General features: G+C 41.7%; 1 protein-coding gene across 2 annotated transcripts in view; it reads left to right on the top strand.

Moving 5' to 3' along the window:
- EXD3 (exonuclease 3'-5' domain containing 3) overlaps positions 1-21299 on the top strand; it is a 2383304-nt gene that overhangs the window by 1299692 nt on the left and 1062313 nt on the right. For both annotated transcript variants that reach the window (XM_078642091.1, XM_078642090.1), the window contains exon 17: positions 8619-8767. In XM_078642091.1, coding sequence (XP_078498217.1) covers positions 8619-8767 — 149 coding nt within the window. The remainder of the gene's footprint in view (positions 1-8618; positions 8768-21299) is intronic.

Raw genomic sequence — 21299 nt, 5'->3', positions numbered from 1 at the left:
GCATTTGTTGACCTTATTCCTGAATCATTCAAGGCAGAAGCCATGATGATCCTGCAGGAGGGTGAAAGAATTTCGTCTGAAATTATTGGCTGCGCAATTGACATTTCCTCTATAGGATTCAGACAGCTGGCAGGAGCTGCAGTCTTGAGGAGACAGGGCTGGCTGAAAGCCACATCCTTTCGACCTGAGGTTCAGACCAGAATACTTGACATGCCTTTTGATGGGGAATCCCTCTTCGGCAAGCATGTGGATGACGCCTTGGAGTCCATCAAGAAGGATACGGACACTGCTCGTGCCTTAGGATCTCTCCAATATCGGAAACGGCCCTTTCGTGGAGCACGTGGCCGATGCTCCTCAACCTCTTTTAGTGGCTCTTCCTCTCAATACCGCTCCTATAACGACAACAGACAACGTTACTCGAACCAGAATCAGACAAGACAAACTGATTCTAGACAGTACAGGAGAAAATCGACATACAGGGGAGGCAATTCCTCCAAAAAGCAATGACTTTTTACAACTCAAGTCTCATCCTACTGCGAAGATTGGAGGTTGAATCTCTCAATACTCCTTCAATTGATCAAAAATAACGTCAGATCGTTGGGTCCTGGACGTGGTTTCAAAGGGCCACTTACTAGAATTTGTCAAGTTTCCTCCCAACCGCCCTCCGAAAGGTCCCCCTCCGGCACATCTAAAGGAACTGTTTGCACAAATTACTGTTATGATCCAAAAATGAGCTGTCAAAGTGGTTCCCCGATCACAACAGGGGACAGGTTTTTATTCCCGATTTTTTCTTATCAGAAAGAAATCAGGAGAGTGGCGCCCTATATTGGATCTAAGGGCACTAAACAAGTACATCAAGTCTCAGACATTTCGCTTGCTGACTGACAGAAATCTTACAGTTCCTAAATCCCAGCGAGTTCCTCTCTACAATCGACCTTCAAGACGCCTATTTTCATGTGCCAATACACCAGAGACACAGAAAATACCTTTGTTTCAAAGTAGGATCAAATCATTTTCAATTCAAGGTCTTAACTTTCGGCCTTCGTTCCGCCCCCAGAGTATTTACAAAGATCATAGCTCCTGTGGCAGCTTATCTACGCCTGCAAGGCATACAAATTTACCCCTACTTAGACGACTGCCTGATAAAGGCTCCAACCTTTCTCGCAGCAAGACAACACACTCAAACTTGCCTGTCAGTGTTCAAAAACTTAGGTCTTTCAATCAATCACGAAAAATCGCAAGTACTTCCGGAACAGAAAAAAGTTTTTCTGGGAGCATTGATAGACACAAAACTGGCAAAGGCATTTGTTTCAATAGAACGCCAAGTACGCATCTCCAAATTGGTGTCTCTTCTACGATCAAAAAGGTCGGTTTCAGTCAGAACGAAGAAATCCTTTCTGGGCATAACCTCGTCTTGCATTCCGTTGATCCCCAACTGCAGGTTGCATATGAGCGTAATCCAGGAAGAGTTAGACAAACAATGGCGACAGGTATCAGGCACGTTCAACGACATAATCTCACTGACGCCTCGGATACAGGTAGCATTGGATTGGTGGGCTCACCGTCCCAATGTCGCCACAGGGCGCTCTCTTCTAGAAACAGCTCCCACACTTATCCTTACTACAGATGCTTCCTTGGAGGGTTGGGGTGCACACCTCTAAGGACTGTCCATTAACGGCAAATGGACTGCAGTCTAACGCAAGTGGCACATCAACCGACTAGAGCTCTTGGCCATTTTCCTCGCTCTAAAGTCCTTCCGTCTCCTAGTGGAAGGAGAGTCAGTGTTGGAGCCTACAGACAACACCACCAGTATGCACTACATAAACAAGCAAGGAGGTACGAGATCACACCTGCTCTCCAAGCAGGCACAGCAAATCTGGGAATGGGCAATAAAACATCGAGTCCAATTGACTGCAGTTCACGTACCGGGCATCTCCAACGCCCTTGCAGACTCTCTCAGCAGAACTACCACTGACAACCACGAGTGGGAGCTACACCAACCAACTCTAGAGTATGTCTTTCGCCTGTGGGGCCAGCCGGATCTGGATCTTTTTGCAACTCCACTCAATCACAAATGCCTACACTATGCAAGCTGGCATCCCCACAAAGGGTCGAGCGGGAATGCATTTTCGATAAAGTGGTCGAGAAAATTTGCATACGCTTTTCCGCCAATCCCTCTTCTGCCTCGCTTCCTGCGCAAGATGAGATGACAGCCATGTCACATCCTGCTAATTGTGCCCAGGTGGCCGCGTCAACCATGGTTCACAGACCTCCTTCTTCTCTCTCAGTGCCCACCAATAACTCTTCGCCCACTGCCTCAACTTCTCACCATGAACCATGGACGCATTTGTCATCCAGACCCGGCATCTCTCCAGCTCACCGCTTGGAACCTGAGCACCTTGAGTTTACCCATTTAACTATCGCACCTGACTGTAGGGAGGTCCTCGCTCATGCACGAGCTCCTTCCACCATCAAGACTTATAATTTAAAATGGAAGCGCTTTTGTATTTGGTGCGACTCAGTAGACATTGACCCTATGCTTGCTACCCCTGAGCAAATCTTACCTTTCTCCCTCCTCCTGGCGAGATCAGGCCTTTCTCATTCCACTCTGAAGGTCCTGGCTGCGATTTCTTGCTTCCGACACGATGGTTCCACATCTCTATACTCCTCTCGGATCATTCGCCAGTTCTTTAAGGGGCTATTCCGGATGTTTCCGCTCATCCGCCGTCCTCCGCCGTCATGGCTCCTGACTCTCGTCTTGGCTCAGCTTCTCAAGCCTTCATTTGAACCAATCCACTCAGCGGATTTGAAATTCCTTACTTGGAAGGTTTCCCTCCTACTCGCACTTACGTCATCTTGGCGTGTGAGTGACATACAAGCTTTTACCATTCAGCCCCCTTTTCTACAGTTTTCAAAGGACGCTGTCATACTACGTACAAACCCAAAGTTTATTCCAAAGGTTCCATCAGACTTCCACCTTAATGAACCTGTGATACTCAAAACTTTCTTCTCTAACCCTCAGTCTCCTGCTGAGCGTACTCTTCTTTCGCTTGACCTGAAGCGATGCCTCAAATTCTATATCCAACGTCCGGCTGCATTTCGAAAGTCAGACCAACTCTTTGGGGCATATGGGCGGATGCGCAAGGGACATCCGGTCACCAAGCAGACCATCACCCGCTGGATTTCTTCTGCCATTTCCTTCTGCCATCAATGAGCTGGCAAGCTTCTTTCTGCTCCGGTGAGAGCACATTCGACGAGAGCAGTAGCATCCTCTACTGCCCTGTTTGCTGGAGTGCCTCTGCATCAGATCTGCAGGGCGGCAACGTGGTCCAGCAGGCACACGTTCACGAGGCACTACTGTCTGGAGACAGCTAACGCTGCGGACACTGCTGTGGGTCAAGCGGTGCTACAAAATCTCTTCAAATAAGGGTGAGCCTCTGTTGCTTCCCGCCTCCTGTCATAAAAGGTTTTCTTGTATATATATATGTGTTCTTACAATATATTGCTATATGATTGCATTTTCATGAGTTACCTTTTATGATGGTTATGGTTATTGTGTACTGCTTTCTATTCTTATTCAAGCATTTGAATCCATTAAAGACACCCTAATACTGGAGAAGAACAAAAGTTGCTTACCTGTAAACTGTGGTTCTCCAGTATTTGTGTCTTTCATAGATTCACATGCGACCCACCCTTCTCCTCCCCTCAGAGGCTCTCTTCTCCTCATGCAATCTATGGTCACCCTTGTGCTACGAAACTCTGAGGGCCTGAGCTTCTGAGGAGAAGGTTCTGGAGGGTGCTACAGCCTGATTGGATGGAATATGGACAAAATAATGACACGGATATGTTAGTAAAGTGTACACTCCCTCAATGCTTTCTATAAGTCAATGCTGGTCTATGGTACTTTGAAGTTTTCTTAACATCTTATATCTTTCTATATATTTTTTAATGTATATATGTTTAATGTTTATATATGTATATATATTTTATGTATATATGTTTCTTACTACTATTTCATGTACTGTGGGACTCCCACTTCGACGACGGGGAATTATTCAAGCATGTGAATCTATGAAAGACACAAATACTGGAAAACCACAGTTTACAGGTAAGTAACTTTTGTTCTTATACAGTATAAAGTGAACAAATAAAGTAGCATTACAATTAGAGATCAAAATTCAAGATGATAGACAGCGGCCTCCAAGAAACAAACCAGGATCTATGTGACCATGCTTGTCCCCCTCTTCTGTCTCTTATCTGGCTTTCCCAAGACCTGCCATTTGTATGCATCTCTGATACAATGGCTTAGTACCACCCTGTAGGTACTGGGGAGTTACCTGCTGCTGCTGCTCTTGAGGCTTCAGGTTTTCATTTTATAAAATTTGAGGAGTAAGAAGACAATATATGTCTTTTGTAGACTGTACTCTCTTTCACTTCAAGTCTCCATACAAAGTATCTGTTTAAAGTGCTAGAAAGCTTCAGGACATTTTTCACAAGATGCAGGAAAACCTTAATGCACTAGAGAGATCAGTTCTATGTTTTTTAATAATCAAATGTATGTATTTATCTACCAAACTCCTGCTGTTTTTTGTTTAATTAGTAGATTATTCTGTTGAAATGTTTGATTTCAGTTGTTGGATTAATTAGTTATTTTGCCTTAAGTATTTCTTTGATGCAGAATTTTGCTGTGTGTGTTGATGCTTTTGGAACGTATTGACCTGAACGGTGATAATTGTTTTCTTTATAAATTCCAGTGGGTTCAGAAACGCATCTACCTTGGCTACAGATTCAATTAAGTAAAGAACAAGCATCAGCAATGCAATAGGTCTCGCATTTACAAGAGTTTGAGCTATTGTCATTGTAAATGACAATGCCTTTTATTTATGTTTTGAAAACCTTCAAGCGGTGCATAAACACGCACTTTGTACTTATAGTCCTTGCTTACGAGAAGCAAGGCTGGCAGTAAGAGGTGCAAATACTGCCAGCCTTGCTTCTCATAAGCAATGATTAGAAGTTCAAAGTGCAGGTTTCTCAAAACACATTAATAAAAGGCATTGTCCTTTATAATGCCAATAGCTCAAAATCTAGCAAATGCGAGACCTATTGCATTGCAAATGCTTGTTTTCTTTACTTTTAGCCATGTTGCAACATGGCTAAGAAATTGTGGCAAAGCTAACAGTTCTCACATAGAGAGAACCTATTGGCTTTGTCAAATGATTCCCCCTTCACAGAGTGGTATTTTTTTTAATGCTCCGTGCAATGGATAAATTGCAGCTGGAAAGAGCATGCTACATGTACACCATCAGGGTCTCTTAAAAGCAAGACTCCTGCTGGTTCTTTTTTGATGTTTTGGCTCATTACATCTTCGCACATTGCATTTATTTCAGGTTACAGATATTGTAGTGAGTTAAACCATCGCCATTGAAACATGCAGTAATATGAAGGTCACATGTTTGAATCCCCACAAGACCATCCGAGCCTTTCTTCCTTCTGAAGTCGGTAAATTATATATAATAATATATAATAACTAACTTTGGTAAAAGAAACACTTTTCGCTTAAAATGAACGAAGAGTCGAGGAGCTAAAAACATGCAGGAAATGGGAGCGGGGCATTCCGGTACCCAAACTAAATTTAGATGCGGCTGCTTCACTTAGGTATTTTTGAGCGCACGTGACCACTGATGTTTTAGCACCAAAATCCCAAGGGCGGTAAAATGAAATTAAATGAATGAATGAACTGAAAATGCGTTTTGTAAAGCGCAAATAGTTGCCCGGAGGCGTCCAAGCGCTATGACTAAAAGGTGTTCTTACAGTAAGGCAGATGGCACGGTGGTTGAAGGGGGCCTACTTATTAAACAAAAAAGTTTTCAGACATCCTATGCCCTTTGACCCCTGATTCCAAAACAGGAAGGGGTTAACACGCAACATGACAGGCAGCGAGCCCACGGTCTCTTTACCGCTGTCAATCCGGAGATGACAGGCCATTAGTTACTGTCCTCGGAGGCTCCAGGAGATGTACGAACACTAAATATTAAAATAGTTCATTGTTCCTACCAACTGGTTTGATTGTTGTGTCACGGTTTGGCAGCTGTTGTGTCAGTGAGTGTGTCAGTAAACGTGAAGGCTCAAGTGCTGGTGAGGTAAGTGTGAAATCCTCAAGGAAAGCAATTGTTATTTACTAATCTAGTGTTTTTCATGAATGTATTTTTTTGCCAAGGTGTAGTTTAGGAGCTTATGTTTGTCACCAAGTTTCAGAGTAATTCCTTCAGCAGGGACTTAGTTACATCAGGGTTTGTACAAGTGACTAGCAGGGATTTTGGTTGTAAGACTGATTTCAGTTTTGTGGACCGTGTACCTGTAAATTGTTGGGATGCAGACCTGAGAGGGACTGTCAAAGTGCACATGGGGGGCTTTGGTGACTCTGTTAGGGTAGGGTTCTCTGTCAGTGTTTCTGAAGTGTCCTTTCAGTTACCCAGGAGTAATCGTGTCAGTGTGTTATGTGTCGGTTGTTGAGAAGTAAATTTGAAGCAACTGTCGGGAAATATGTAGGTTAAAGATGGGTGAAGTGAGGGCGCTACACCAATGAACCTGTATTTATACAGCAATGGGAGTCTAATTGGGGAAGAGAGGCTGGCAGCGACTTTGGAGAGGTCTTCTAGACATGTTAAAAAGCAGCGCAGTGATATTTTTAATTAGTGAGAAGTGCAGTAAATGTCACTGTTAGTGTGCAGTAGTGATCTCAGGAGTGACTGTGAAACCGGAGAGAATTGTCCGTGACCGCATGAGGGTGAGAATCCACGAGTTCCTTGGTTCTGTGCGTGCGGCCGGGGGCATGCAGGAGAGAGAGTTCACACAACATTGTGCCCTGGGTGCGAGTGTGCACGAGGAATCACAACGCACTTCTTAACGTCTGGCAGCTGCCAAGAATCCGACGAGGAGAAGTTTTGTGCCGAGTCAAACCTCGCCTCCCAGCGCACATGCAAAGTTCCACAAAGCTCTCCCACTTCACGGCCACTTATCACACAAAGAAAGTGAGTAACTGTCAGGAAGGAGGCGGAGCCAGCCGAGATGATCTGGAGCCGACGGGGGGAGGGAAAGTGAAAGCATGCCATGCGCAGGTTGTGCTCAAACGCCGCAAGCCGTACACGTGCACATCGCCTGTCCGGGCACGTGCACATCTCCTGTCCCCCTTCCAAAGCTAAATTGACAACAATAGATCTTGCAAGCGTGCAGCGCATGCACTGCATCGCTAGGCGAGACCTAAAAAGTATGTTTTGAGTTTCTGGAGGGGCTATTGCACTTCAAAAGGAATTCGAAAAAAGTGCTAAAATTGCACTTGATATTGTTAAATTGTAAATTTACAGTACACTTCTTGAGAAACATTGCAAGAGCTGTGACAGTCTTGTGTTTAGATGTAGATATTGGTTGCCACCAGGGAGGTGGCAACCAAGTGGAGACAGTGCATTGAAGGTTGCCACGTGAAGCACACTCTGTGATGTATTTTGTGGTAGGTTTCTGTTAGGGCATTTTAGTCATTTTTGTTTGATTAGAGGCTCTTTCCTGTAAGTGAATCCCTTCCACAACTACTAATGGATATACCGAGGGGAAACACCGCCCTTATGGAGAGTTTCACAAATTATTTTATGTGAGACCATCTCCATCCCCTCAAGTAAACCGTCAGACAGGCCTTTAGTGTGAACCTCTGACTACAGGACTAGTGTACAAGCCGAAAGGTTGGCAGGCCTTCTTTGTGTGTGAGGATTATAATTAAGGCTGTATGTTTTTCGTTTTTACTGATTTTTACAGATAAATACATTTATTTTCTTGTCAATATTTATTTCTAAATGTGGATGAAATTGGAAATTGGATGCTTTTTGAGTGATTCTAAATACACTTTGTCATGACTGCCAGGCCAATAACTGTGTGGATTGATAAGTAAGGAGGTTAAAACAGAAAATATTGTTAGTAAAGGGGCTTAAACAGCAGTGGATATGCACAAGACTGATACCTAAATGTGCATATTCATATCACTGAAACCTGGCCTGCATTCAAGCATGACATGCATATTTAATACATATGGATAAATACAGATAAAGTTGAAAAAAAAAATATATGGATAAATACAGACGAAAATGTCAAAAAAATAAATAGCATAAAACCAGGAGCCCTAATTATAATGTTCGAAAACCCAAAAGCGGCACTTGTGCTAGGTAGAAAAGATATAGAATAATCATTCTTGATTGGATGCACTAACAACAAACGTTCTTGAAATAGCCAGAGTCTTTCGTTTGTAAGGGGGCGAGATTTGGAACATTCTTGTTGATAAGCATGGAGGGGAGTAAACTCTGGCATGATGCTCGTTTGGCCTGGAATATAGAGGTTTTGTTGGTCGTCATAGCCTGTTGAATCCAGAGAGGTTTTGAAAGGGAAGCAGTGTTTCCATGTGCCAATCTATAAGCATGCATAAAACACCTGTGTTATAGCAGATGAATAAAACTGAAGTCGTTGTGCATTGAGATTTCCAGCTGTTCCACTAGAGGCAAGTGCTTAAACTGTCACTTACTTTAGTGTCATATTATTTCACCCTTCTTGTAACACCTCCTTTTTCTTTTGCACAGCCTGTGATGCCTACTGTCTATTAGAGGTTTACGAGGCACTATGTTCAGACCCTGCCCGTCACGGCTTGAGCATAAATTTGGCCGACTGTCTGACTGGAAGCCAAACCTTGAAGCCGAAACAAAAAACAGAAAAAACGCTCAAATCTAAGGTCAGTAAAAATCCATCATTTACCATAATCCAATTCCAATTCCAAAAATTCTTTATTTCGGCCACATGGGCCATAAAAGATACAATAAAATACAATACAAATATTTAAAAGACTATACAATATTTACACATAAAAGATCTGCTGGACCTGCATGGGGTGAGGAATACAAGGTAGTACAAGTTCAAGAAGACATTTTCTTCCTTATTATCCACTTACCATAATCACTTATGCTTCGCCAATTCATGGCCAGAATAACTTAATGGCTATTCAGCTGCAGTAGCGTATTGAGAAATTATTGCTCTAGGGCATTTATCAATCTCTTGTCCTGGTCACCTCCCCCTATGCAACTTCTTTCTTGACTGTTAACGAATCTGATTGAAGTAAAGCATGTCTCAATCTTTCTACGTCTTATGATACCGCGAGCCGCGAACCGCTAAATCCCTTTAAAAAAACTAAACGAATGTGGCAAGTATCTGGCACAGCCTTACAATGAATGTGTTCCTTCCTTTATAATAGAAGGCAACAAGTGTGCTTCGGGTCAGAGGAATCCTTAGCACAAATGTATGACTTACTGTCAGTGGAGGTGTCTTCGCAATCAACTATTCAGCATTTGTATGCTTATTTCGGCACACTTGATAGAGTATTACATGGTATACTTTTTAAATGTATGCAGATATTCAAATGCATTTCCAGTTTGAGAACTGAGACAAACATCCAGGAAGATCTAGACAACATTGCATTGTATAACATAAATTATCTTCTCTCTCAATGTAACTAAAGCAGTCTTACATCAGCCCGAGCACCAACCGGAGCAAAGTCCTCTTTCTGGCGGTACCTCTCCCTAATGGATCTCTGCAGGGCTGCGATCCCCATGCAGGGATCCACTCACTAGACACTGGGGGGCAGGGGGGATCCCTTCACCAGGCACAGGCATGTACTATCTCCATTTAAATAAAAAGTAATTCTGACCTCTTTGTGGCGATTTGGGGTGTTCATCTCTATCCACCCCAGGGGGGCATGCAGAAAGCCCATTAGACACCACGGAATAGATTTTAATAAAGGGGTGGTCTGCCCTGACATCGGACCATCCCTCCACCTCGAAACATCCCCAAAATACTTTCTTAACCCCTCCCACCCCGGGGCCACAAATCATAGTAAAACTCTAGATATAATATTTTTAAATAAAGAAGTAGTGCAGCCACCCCAGGCACTGGACCATGCCCCCAACTTATAATGGGCCCTACAGTCTGTCTGTCTCCCCTGGCATATGAGGAAACCCACTAGTCAGCAGGGAATAATGGTCATAAAGAAAGTGTTGGCGACGCACCCGTGCATCAGGCTGTACTCCCCACGCCCCTCCCCACGAAGGCCCCTGCAGACTTTCTGTCCTCTCTAAACACAGTCAGAAGAGACACCCCAGGCATGGGTAAGTGCACTACTTTAAAACACAGAAATAGTATTTCTACCTTTCTAGTCTTTACATCCAGTCTATTGCTTGTGAGGGGGTGGGCAGACAGAAAGAGGATACCAAGGGGAAAAAAAGAAAGAAACCCGAAAATGGGGTTATGGCCAACTTGTCTTGATGTCAGGCTGCACCTCACGCCCCCCAAAACCAACAGTGTTTCTGCCTCCCTGGCCTGGCTCCTAGAGTCTAGAGCATCCCTATGTTAAGCAAGTGGAATTTTTTTATATTTTGGAATATTTTTCTCATAAGAGGCAAATCCTAATTTCCTCTCACTAACACTGGTGTTAGTTTCTCTCTAAGGTCTTTCAGAGACAAGTCATTTGTAGTTCTAACATGCACCACAAATGATGGAGCTATGAAGAACGGAACAGGTTTATTCCCCAGACAAGTTGCCCAATGCAATAAGAATGGATAGTAGTGTTTTTTTCAACCACACCTCTTACATTTAGTACAATGAAATGTCTATTAATTAAACAATAGCGTATGAAGTATTGTTGGTGCTGTTATGGTATTTAACATCTGACTACCAAGGATGCCCTTAACAAAAAGGTCCAAAAGGTTAATATCTGTAATCTGTATCAACTACAATACTGGAGCACACAAAAGCAGACCAACATAAGCCATTTACAACTTTCAAAATACTTGCTGTTCTGTTAAATCGGTGTTTTATTGATGACGGAAAACAGATATTTTGTTGTCTTTAGACGTGTGTTGAAAACAGGAAAAGACAGCCGATACATGTTTTGACATTAGGTGACTTCTTCAAGGCTGTAAACATGTATACATATACAGTCAGTTAAACATGTTATTATGCCATATGCACCTCTTTAGCATCATGAACGTGTCTCAAAGTTCCAAGAAGGAAGAGGTCCATTATGGTTGTCCTCCCCTAAGTATTTAGTAACATTACTTGGAATTTACGAGAGGTTACGTGAGTAAACCTTCAACGAGGATGAGAGAAGTATTACAATCCCTTAGATCTACTTTATCAAAGTATAGAGGGAGGGTGAGGTTAAAAAAAGGGGAAAAGTAAAATAAGGGGCGAAAGGAAGTATAGTGGTTCAATATACTGGTGCTCCCAAAGCTTCCGAGATGGTTGATAGGAAATGTAATGTCATAAAACAGCAAAGGTTGCCCTTTTGAGAAGAGGCATATGTCAAGAAATTCATAAGTGAGGAGAGGAAAAAAGAAAACCAGGCAAGAGTACTGACCTCAATGATAGGTTTCTGGTCAGAAGGTGACAAGTAGATATACTGATATTTGAAAGTTAAACGGAAAATGAAGGATAAAAAGATATAATCAACATCAAACTAGGGAAATGCATTATAACGAAAGCAATATTGTAGCAAAGCTTCCAATTATAATTCAGGAAAAAATCCTAATTAGCGGAGTCAAGGTAGGAGTATATGCATCCCGAAAGGTCGGTTGTGCGTCTAGTTTAGTAATAGCCACACGCTAGAAGAAAAGCCACAGGCCTTTAAATAAAAATAGTAAAAGAGTACAAATATTAGCCCTTCATTTATTTGTAAATAAGAAGAAAGTCTACATATACTTTGGTTTATGTAAAACCAACCTGAAAAAGTCTTGAAAAATATATTTATTTCCGTAACCGGTACGTCCTCTGTGCCAACTATGGTCAGTATAGTCAATGGCAAAGCGTCTGCAATGAGGTATAATCCAACAATGGGAAGGAGACGGAAAGAAATATGTTAGTAATCTCTATGCATTAACATTTATAAATTATGATTTCCGCTGCAGACGAGCTCTCACCTAAGGACTAGATATAAATAACGATGGTCTAGTAGATTTAGGCATAAACAGATAACCCACCGTAGTTAAATATAAGTTTCATTCATGCCTAACACAGTTAAGACTATTGTCAAAACAAAACAAAATTAATGAAAAACGATTTTGCCATTCTGACAGAAAACGGCCCTTGTCCTCATAAAGAACATACCTAAATTATTTGGTTTATAGTAATTTTTCCAATATCTTTGTGGAGAATAAAGGTAGGTGACCCTTCTATTATTAAGGTATTGGCCACATAGTATGGGAGAAACCTTGATAAGATCCAGCATGTAATAGGAAGACACATTTATAATTAGCTACTCAAGTTGAACAATCTGGAGTGGCCAACGTTAATGAGGGTATACTTTGCAGCAAAAATAAAGGAAAGGTGTCAAAATGAGAATGGTCTACAATTCAGTGTTTCCCCAACTGGGGTCCGCGGACCCCCAGGGGTCCGTGACACATTCCCAGGGGGGCCGTAGGCAGAAGATTTAAAAGCACAGCAACATTTCTTGTATAATTAGCAGCTTTCGAGCAGCAATAAAAGTGTCAAGATGATGCCAGTGATTAATGTTCCTGCTGGAGACAGATAAAAGTTGTGTTCAGTGGCATGTTTGACTTCACTAATATAGCACAGAGGGTTAATATGCCTACTGCAAAGAACGTGTAACATGCATTTTAAAAAGCAGTATTTTATGTGCATAGGTCTGTGGTTACTGCTTTTGTCACAGAGATTCTTTTGTAAGTGTGCACTTCATAAGTGACAATCATAATCTAGCACAGTGACCTATAAACTGTCATCAAAGAGCTGCTTGCAAACTGCATTGTACCAGTTAGTAACTTATGCTTTTCCCCAGTCATTCATTATCCTGATGCTGCTAAAAAATTATTTGGGTGGAAATACATTTTTAATGTTAAAGTCACTGCTAGCCACTGTGTTATGTTCTGAATCCTGAGTTTGTGCTTTTCCAGACCAAGCACTCATTAAAAATACCTACCAGTATGAATGACATATGAATACTACACCTTGAAGTTCCCCTTACCTTATGTACCATTTTCTATACACTGATTTGCATGTATGATTCATTGTCTCTATATGTGTGTGATGTAAAGTGCTGACATCCTACAATGGTATTAGAGTTGCTGTAAAACAAATGGAATACATGTGACAGAGGGGCTATTCCTTCAATATAAAATACTAAGGGCCAGATGTACGACCCGTTTTTATTTGCGCAAACAGGTTCCCAAACTGGTTTCCACGTGCAAAAGTTTATTGGGCCATGTACATAGCCTATTTCGCAAGTCGCAGTTTTTTTGTGACTCGCTAAATAGGTTTTGCAACTTGCTATTTGGAAGAGGCATTCCCTTCCAAATAGCGAGTCTCAAAACCATGTACAAATGGTTTGCGACTGCAATTACAGTCGCATAACACTCGCAATTACCACCTACTTCAAGTAGATGGTAATGCATTCGCAAATGGGAAGGGGTGCCCAGGGGACCCGTTCCTCTTTGCAAATGCATGCAAAATTATTTTTTAAGGGCAGGCAGTGGTCCCAGGGACCACTGCCTGCCCTTAGAAAATGATACAAAAAAGTTTCATTTTCTTTTTAAATGCATGGAAAACGGTCTGCATTTAAAAAAAAAAACTGCTCTCTTTAAAAGCAGTCCCAGGCATGGTGGTCTGTTGAGCCCAGCAGGCCACCATCCCTGGGAGGGCTGGCATTCCCAATGGGCTTGCAAATTGCGAGCGGCTCATTAATATTAATGAGCCTCGCAATCAGTGTTAAACATACTGTTGTACATTTTATTTAGCGACTTGGAATTTGCCACTCGCAATGTGTCACCACTTGCGAGGCGCTAAATGAAATGGTCGTACATATGGCCCCAAAATCCTTAGTACTTTGAGTATTTGTTTTGTGTGCACACGTGTTTTTTTTTTTAATTACTTTTTTAATATTTGAAATTTTATCATACAACTGGCTTGGGGGTCCCCGGCTTCCGGCGGTGACTCAATGGGGGTCCTCAGGAGTCAAAAGTTTGGGAACCACTGGTCTACATCATTCATAATAAAGAAGAGGAGACCCGACAGTTAAAAAAAAAACACGCAACACAGTCAAAGGTTACCTTAATCATAGTCCATATACTAAAAGTGACAAGTGTTTCGGGTGTGGCAGTGACCATGACCCCCATATTCTAAACGGCATCCATAATGGTTTATAGTTGTTAACAAAGACCAACATAATCAGATACACAAAGTAAAATCATTGTTGTTAGGTTGGTAAGGGTAATCCACTTATTTAGAACCACTTTTGGAAAATTTGGTAATTATCACAGCCACAGGTCTAAGTTAGTATACATAGCGAAAACATTGCTAGGATGAAACCCTCACAATCTGAGTAAAGCTAGACACCTAATAGGAGGGTCAACAGTTAATACACAAGACTATGTTTGTTTCTCGATATTATTAAAAGCAGAAGCCCAGTAGTTAATTTACCTGAGGTGTCTCTTGTGTCACATGTAAGTTCAGCATTCCGGAAGTTGAGAACACACCACCCGAGAAGTCAGCCTATTTAAACACGAAACTTCGGAAAGTGAAAACGGACCAGCAGCCAAGTGCATATGTGTGGTTAATGGTCCATCGTATTGGTCAACCCTTGACCAAGTGTAAAACGTTAATGCTCACGTGTCCATTGTATCTTTCGAAGAAACCTACCTTAAGAGGTTTGGCAGTTATCATCAAGAAACGAGGATAATTTTGTACACCAGGTAAATGCACCGTAGTCTATTACCTGAAATGTCTCATATGTCTAATGCAAGTTTGGCATCCAGGAAGTTGAGGACAGACCATGCAAGAGGTCAACGTATTCAAACACAAAACGTCAAAAAGTGAAACGAGACTAGCATCTAGGTGCACATTTGGGGTTAGAGGTCCGCCATACTAATCATCCCTTGACCGAGTGCAGATTATTGATACCGACGTGCCCATTGAGTATTTAGAAGAGACGTTGTCAGTAATTGAAAGCAGTATGTTCAAATTGTTTTGGCGCCATTGGGCAAGTCTAGTAAGGTGCGGTAGTCAAAATCTGATAACTTCATATGATTTTGAACTCTAGCTAAAATTATTATTTTGGAGGAAAGGTAAAGTCCAAGAGTGGGAAATAAACCAAAAAATGAAGAGATATACAGAAAAGTATACAGGTTGCAGTATAGGAATCTATAGTATAGTGAATACAAAGAACATGATGTCCCCCAAAATAGTCAAACATTTATTCATATAGCCATAGTATAATGTTCCCTAGTACATTTAGACAAGTACAATATAAATCAAGACCTATATGCACTGTCCATAGGCCTCAGCAAATTCAACTCATTTAGAAAAGAGGGTGTTTTTAAACATTGTACACATGACAATTAGCTCTCTTCTCATACTTGAAAACAGTATAATTATTCAGTATGGTTAAGATGTAACATTAAACACCATTCAGTTTTGTTATTTTGAAGACATGTACATGTATTGTTGTTCAGGTTATTCATTACCTAGAATTTGTTCGCACTTAATCTACCGCATTTTTTAAACGTTTTAAAACAATCTTAATTGAAAATTGTGTGGGAATTTGGGGGGTCTAATGTTCTTTGCTAAAGTGTGTGTTGGAGTGTGTTAAACTCTGTGTTTACTCGTACCTGCCACCATTCTAGGGACTCGCGTTCTGAGCGGGTAGCGCTCTAGTTGTTCTGACGCCTTTTTGCACGCCGCCCGCCCATTAAGCTACTTAATGGAGTCGGGGCGGACGCGCAGCGGTCACGCGCAGCTGGGGCGCCGAAGGAGCGCCAAAGACTAGCCCGTCTGCACCCATCCGAACCAGTACGGGCCCAGGGGCTATGCTTTTTGCTCAAACTCATATTGCCCCTCGCATATATTCTTCCAAACAACTGTGGGATTTACGGTTTGATTTTTTTAACTGACTGTTCCTTGCTGCATCCTGGCTCTCTGCACAAAGCTTAAAAAAGCTATCAGAAATGCGGCTTGACTTTACTTTCTCGACCTACTACGGGTCAGTTTGACCTTAACTGTCATTCTTTTACTAACAACTATAAGGATAATTGCTTGCCAAATAATACTTTTATTAAGAATGGAGAGTTTAAATTCCTTCGTTCAAATTGTCGCTCATTCCCTAAGCATAAATTTGATATATTTGATCTTCTTAATAATGAGCATCCTGATGCTGTTTTTCTAACTGAAACTTGGCTTCATGAAAGCTCTGGTCCGGATGTAGCGGCCGCGCTTCCAGCTGGCTTTTCTATAGTTCGCAGGGATCGTGAAGGTAAACTAGGTGGTGGCTTAGCCATAATTTGTAAAAACGTTTATAATTGTAAATTTGAAAAACTTGACTGGAAAGATAGTGAGGCTATGCTATTTAAGCTTGCACTTAGTCCTCGGTTTACCTTTTCAGGAATCTTACTCTACCGTCCTCCTGGCCCTGCTGGTCCATGGGCTTTGAACTTTCCCAACTTGCTCTCTCCAAATTTGCTTAGCGCTGCTAATTCTACTATTTTGGGGGATTTAAACATTCATTTTGATGATCTGTCTTGTCCTGCTAGTATATCCTTAACCTCTGACCTAGCGGCTATGAATTGTGTACTTATTAACTCTGAACCTACACATACTGCAGGTCATTTACTAGATCCAGTTTTTTCTAACTTATCTAACTTATGTTGTACTTCGACCCTCTCTATCATCTGGTCCGATCATTCTATAGTGACCTGTCGACTTATGGTAGAGCATTTGAATCAGTCCTTTTCAAATTTGGGGGAGAAACTTAAGTCCAGAAATTGGAACAAACTTGACATGGATCATCTTAATCATCACCTAATGGAAACTATGCCCTCTATTAGTCCCACTTCTATGGCTGACCTAGGTACTATTATGAGCTGGATTTCTAATTCAGTGGATATCTGTATCCCATTGTCTTCCCAGAAGGTGAGAAACCATCGCCCTCCGGCTCCTTGGTATTCACCGACTTTGCAAACTATGAAAAGCAAATGCAAAGCAATGGAAAGACTCTGGAGGAAAGACTATGCCTCAGAAGCCAAAGTAATATATAAACAAACTATTAGAGAATATCATTCTCTATGTAATACTGCTCGGGCAGAGTATGTCAGTACCACTATTACGAATGCTCAAAACTGCCCTAAAGTTCTGTTCAATCTGGTCAAGAAACTGTCCGCAATGGCTTGTCAAGCTCCACAATTTACCTTATCAGATTCACAATGTGAGGAGCTTGCTAGATTTTTTCTTGACAAAGTAGAACAGATTTACTCCAGGTTAAATGCTCCTGAAGCTTCTATTTCTCAACAATGTACGGCCACCACTGATTCATCTAAATTTGATACTCAGCTAGTGACTCAGGTTGGGAATAATGCGATTAAACTTGAACAATGGTCACTGTTTGATACTATTTCCTTCAACAGTGTCCTAAAAAGTGTTAAATCAGGCTCCCCCGTGATCTGCTGCCTAGTTCCATACTACAAAAAATGCATCCGTCCATTCTAGCTCAGATTAAAGAACTTCTTAATGCTTCTCTATGTGAAGCTGTGATGCCTCCCGAATGGAAGCATGCTATGGTCCTTCCTCTGTTAATAAAGCCTAATGCTAATCCTGCTCAACTATCCAATTTTCAGCCTATTTCCCTACTCCCGTTTTGTTTCCAAGATATTGGAGAAACATGTGAATTTACAACTAACCCACTATGTGGAATGCCATAAACTCTTACACCCATCTCAATCACGGTTTAGAGAAGGCTACTCTACTGAAACTACACTTTTGGGAGGGAGTGAAGTGCTGCGCAGCCACTTGGATGATGGTGACACCGTGGCGTCATACTGTTAGATCTGAGCGCCGCTTTTGACACGGTGTCCCACTCTGTGCTTTTGCAAACACTCGGATCCATTGGCGTGTCGGGTGCTGCCTTGGAGTGGATTGTTAACTTTTTGTCCTGTCGCACTTTCCAGGTTTCATTTTCAGGGGCAGCCTCCAAAGTTCATGCCTCACCCTATGGAGTACCTCAGGGCTCGATTCTCATCCCATTGTTATTCAACATTCATGTGAAACCACTGGCCAAGATTGCAGAGGAGGCAGGGCTGTCAATTTATTCTTATGCTGACGACACACAAATAATTTTCTCCCTTTCTGCTAAAGAAGCCTTCGGTCCCTCATGTCTCCAGTTAGGCTTGAGTAATATCATGCAGTGGATGCTAAACAACTCTCTTAAGCTTAATGGAGAAAAGACCAAGGTGCTTATTTTAGGGAAAAATAAAGAACTCTGGGGCCCCCAACATTGGCCTCCTGAGCTGGGTGTCACCCCTCGGCCTACTAAACAAGCACGCAATCTAGGTTTTATAATCCATGATCAGCTTTCTATGAGGCCGCAAGCCATCAAAGTCTCTGCTACTTGTTTCGCCATCCTTAGATGGCTCAAAATATTTTTATGGATGCTGCCTGAATCGACTAAAAGAACTGTCATCCAGGCTCTGATTACTTTGTGCCTGGATTATGGCAACATCCTGTTTCTTGGAGCTAACAAGGAAGTAATTCATGAACTTCAAGTTGTTCAAAATGCTGCTGCTCGGCTGCTCTGCCAAATTCCAAAGTTTTCTTCTGTGTCCAGCTCTCTACGTGACCTCCACTGGTTGAAAGTGGAGAATCGTATTAAATTTAAGACCTTAACCTATATGCGTAAAATCAAAATGGGTAAAGCTCCTCAATATCTGAAATCTGTTGTCCAACTGCATGTTCCTCCTCGCTGTCTTCGGTCTGCTAGTCAGACTAAATTTGCGGTTCCTAGATACAGACTGTCTAGAATGGGCGGTCGTTCTTTTTCTTATTTAGGACCTATCTTGTGGAACTCTCTTCCTCTGACTTTAAGAAATGAGCCCAATTTTGTGCACTTTTGTGGGATGCTGAAGACCTGGCTCTTTAATCAATAGATCCTCTCCCATATTTGTTTGACCTACGCAGGCGGCGCCGGGAAACCCTTGGGTAGCTAAGCACCTTATAAATAAAAATAATAAAAATAATAATAATAATAATAATAATTCAACATAGAATTGATGGGTCAATAGATTTATGACACATAAATCCTCAGTTACGACTTTGTTTACAAGCCAGCATGTGATATTAGAGTGTCATCTCTATATATCGAGAACAAGGTTCTTATTTCTTTCAGTCTTTCAAAAACACATGCAGTTCCCTGTCAATATTCAAGCCTTGTTCCACAGCCCTGAGTCTAGTAATCAATTTTGTCTCTGCTCTCCTTAAGGTCAAGTTTCTGTCACTCCTCTAGGGTCACATTCCATGTGTGATATAGCATGAAATTTGGTGTGTATTAGTTCTGATCCCAAATGTGTGGTGTTATAGTGAGTAGCCAGAGGGTAATTTGCATTGGTGTTCTTGATCGCCCTTATGTATTCTTGTATACATTCTTTATGGGGTCTAATGGTACTTCCCACATAAATCTTTTAACTTGTACAGATTACGCAATAGATCACAAATTTGGTATTATAGTTAATGAACTGTTGTATGTGGTGTTTGTACTCAGTGTTGTACTTGAAACATGTAAGTTTGTCAATAGCATATTGACATACATTGCATTTAGTACACCTGAAAAAGCCTTTACGCTTGCTAGGAAGCCAAGAACCCATCATTTCACGAGGATTAGACGTAATGTAACTGGGGCATAAGATATTTCTCAAAGTAGTACTTCTTTTATATGTGACCATGGGTTTAGCTGAAATATGTTTCTTCACAGTGGTATCCAATTTTAGTATGAGCCAATGTTTGTTACGACATTTGTACACTTTCTGGCTATGTGTACAGTACTTGGTGATCAGAGCCAATCACTGATTGCTCTTGTATTTCTTTGACTTGTGTTTCCAAAGGGAGTTCCGTTCTATTCTAATAATCCTGGCATGTGCTTTTTTCTAGAATAGTATCAGACTAGCCCCTGTGTTTGAAGCAAAGCTCGGGTAGGTCTAGTTCTTTCATAAAGATGTGGTTGTCACTGCAGTTTAGTCTAAGGAGATTCATTTCACCCCAATGAATGACATTAATCTATGCAGACGGGTGCACGCTGCCTGGATGTAGAATAGAGTTACATGAAGTAGGTTTTAAAAAAAGTTTAGAGACAATATTTGTCCCGTCCGTGTATATGATGACGTCTAAGAACTATGGACTATGGATTGTTGATCAGATGTTGAAAAAGTAAAGTCAATACTGTCAAGCTGTCTGTCCGAATGACAAAAATGTCATCAATATATCTTCCCCAATACAATATATGGTCCAAGATTTCCGAAAGGCAGTGTGACCACAGATGTACCCATTAGAAAATTGCCCATTTACAGATTGGCATATGAGTGGGAAAATGTAGAAACCATGGCAACACCCTGGCCCTGTCTATACCAGTCACTTTTGTGTAAAAAACATTATTTTCAAGTACATGTCTGGTTAGGTCAAGGATCATTTCAGTGTGTTCATATAGTGTCTTATCTCTGGCCGAGAGAGTGGAGGCAAGAGCAAGTTTTCCTCTTACCAGGGGAATACCAGTGGCGGCCGGCACGCATCTGGTGGGTAAGGGGGTTTAAAAAATAAAGTAACATACCTGATCCTGCGTCTCTCCTCTGTGTCTCAGTCACCGTCTCTCCCTTGGGGCCGGAACAGGAAGCACTCAGGCTCCCCTGAGCCAATTACAAAAACAATAGAGGAGTATCCCCTCGTAGGCAGAGAAATGTTTCTCTGGATCTAGGCTTGAGTGCTCTAGTCAGCACAATATGCCCCAGCCTGTTATCGGATAATGCATATCCTTATAGAAGACCCCTCACTCACCAACCTAGTTGGTGACATGCTTCATCATCGGGGTCCCACCCCATAGGCCGAGTGCCTACAGGGTGTGCTGCGACACCTGACTACAGTGGAGCTGGTTAGTATTTTTCTTTTATGTGTGCATAACTATCAAGAAGTGTATTAAAAGGGGCCAACACTACTCACTTCAAGTATTTATTCTTGAGTGCTTGAACCCCTATTAAAATTGGTGTGGCACCTGTGCCTAATTAGGTAGGCTTTGGTGTCATAAGTAGTATTGTGCATTAAAAATAGCGAAGTGTGCTATGTGAAATGTGAAATTTACAAAAACTATTAATTAAAAAGGTCTACATGTTTCAACCATTAAATACATTCAAAGGTTTTCGTCAGGACCGTGGTATTTTGAACTGGGTGGTCCGCACACG

Source organism: Lissotriton helveticus, chromosome 5_1 (genome assembly GCF_964261635.1).
Source record: "Lissotriton helveticus chromosome 5_1, aLisHel1.1, whole genome shotgun sequence".
Classification (NCBI taxonomy): Eukaryota; Metazoa; Chordata; class Amphibia; order Caudata; family Salamandridae; genus Lissotriton; species Lissotriton helveticus.
This window is presented reverse-complemented; position numbering and strand designations above follow the sequence as displayed.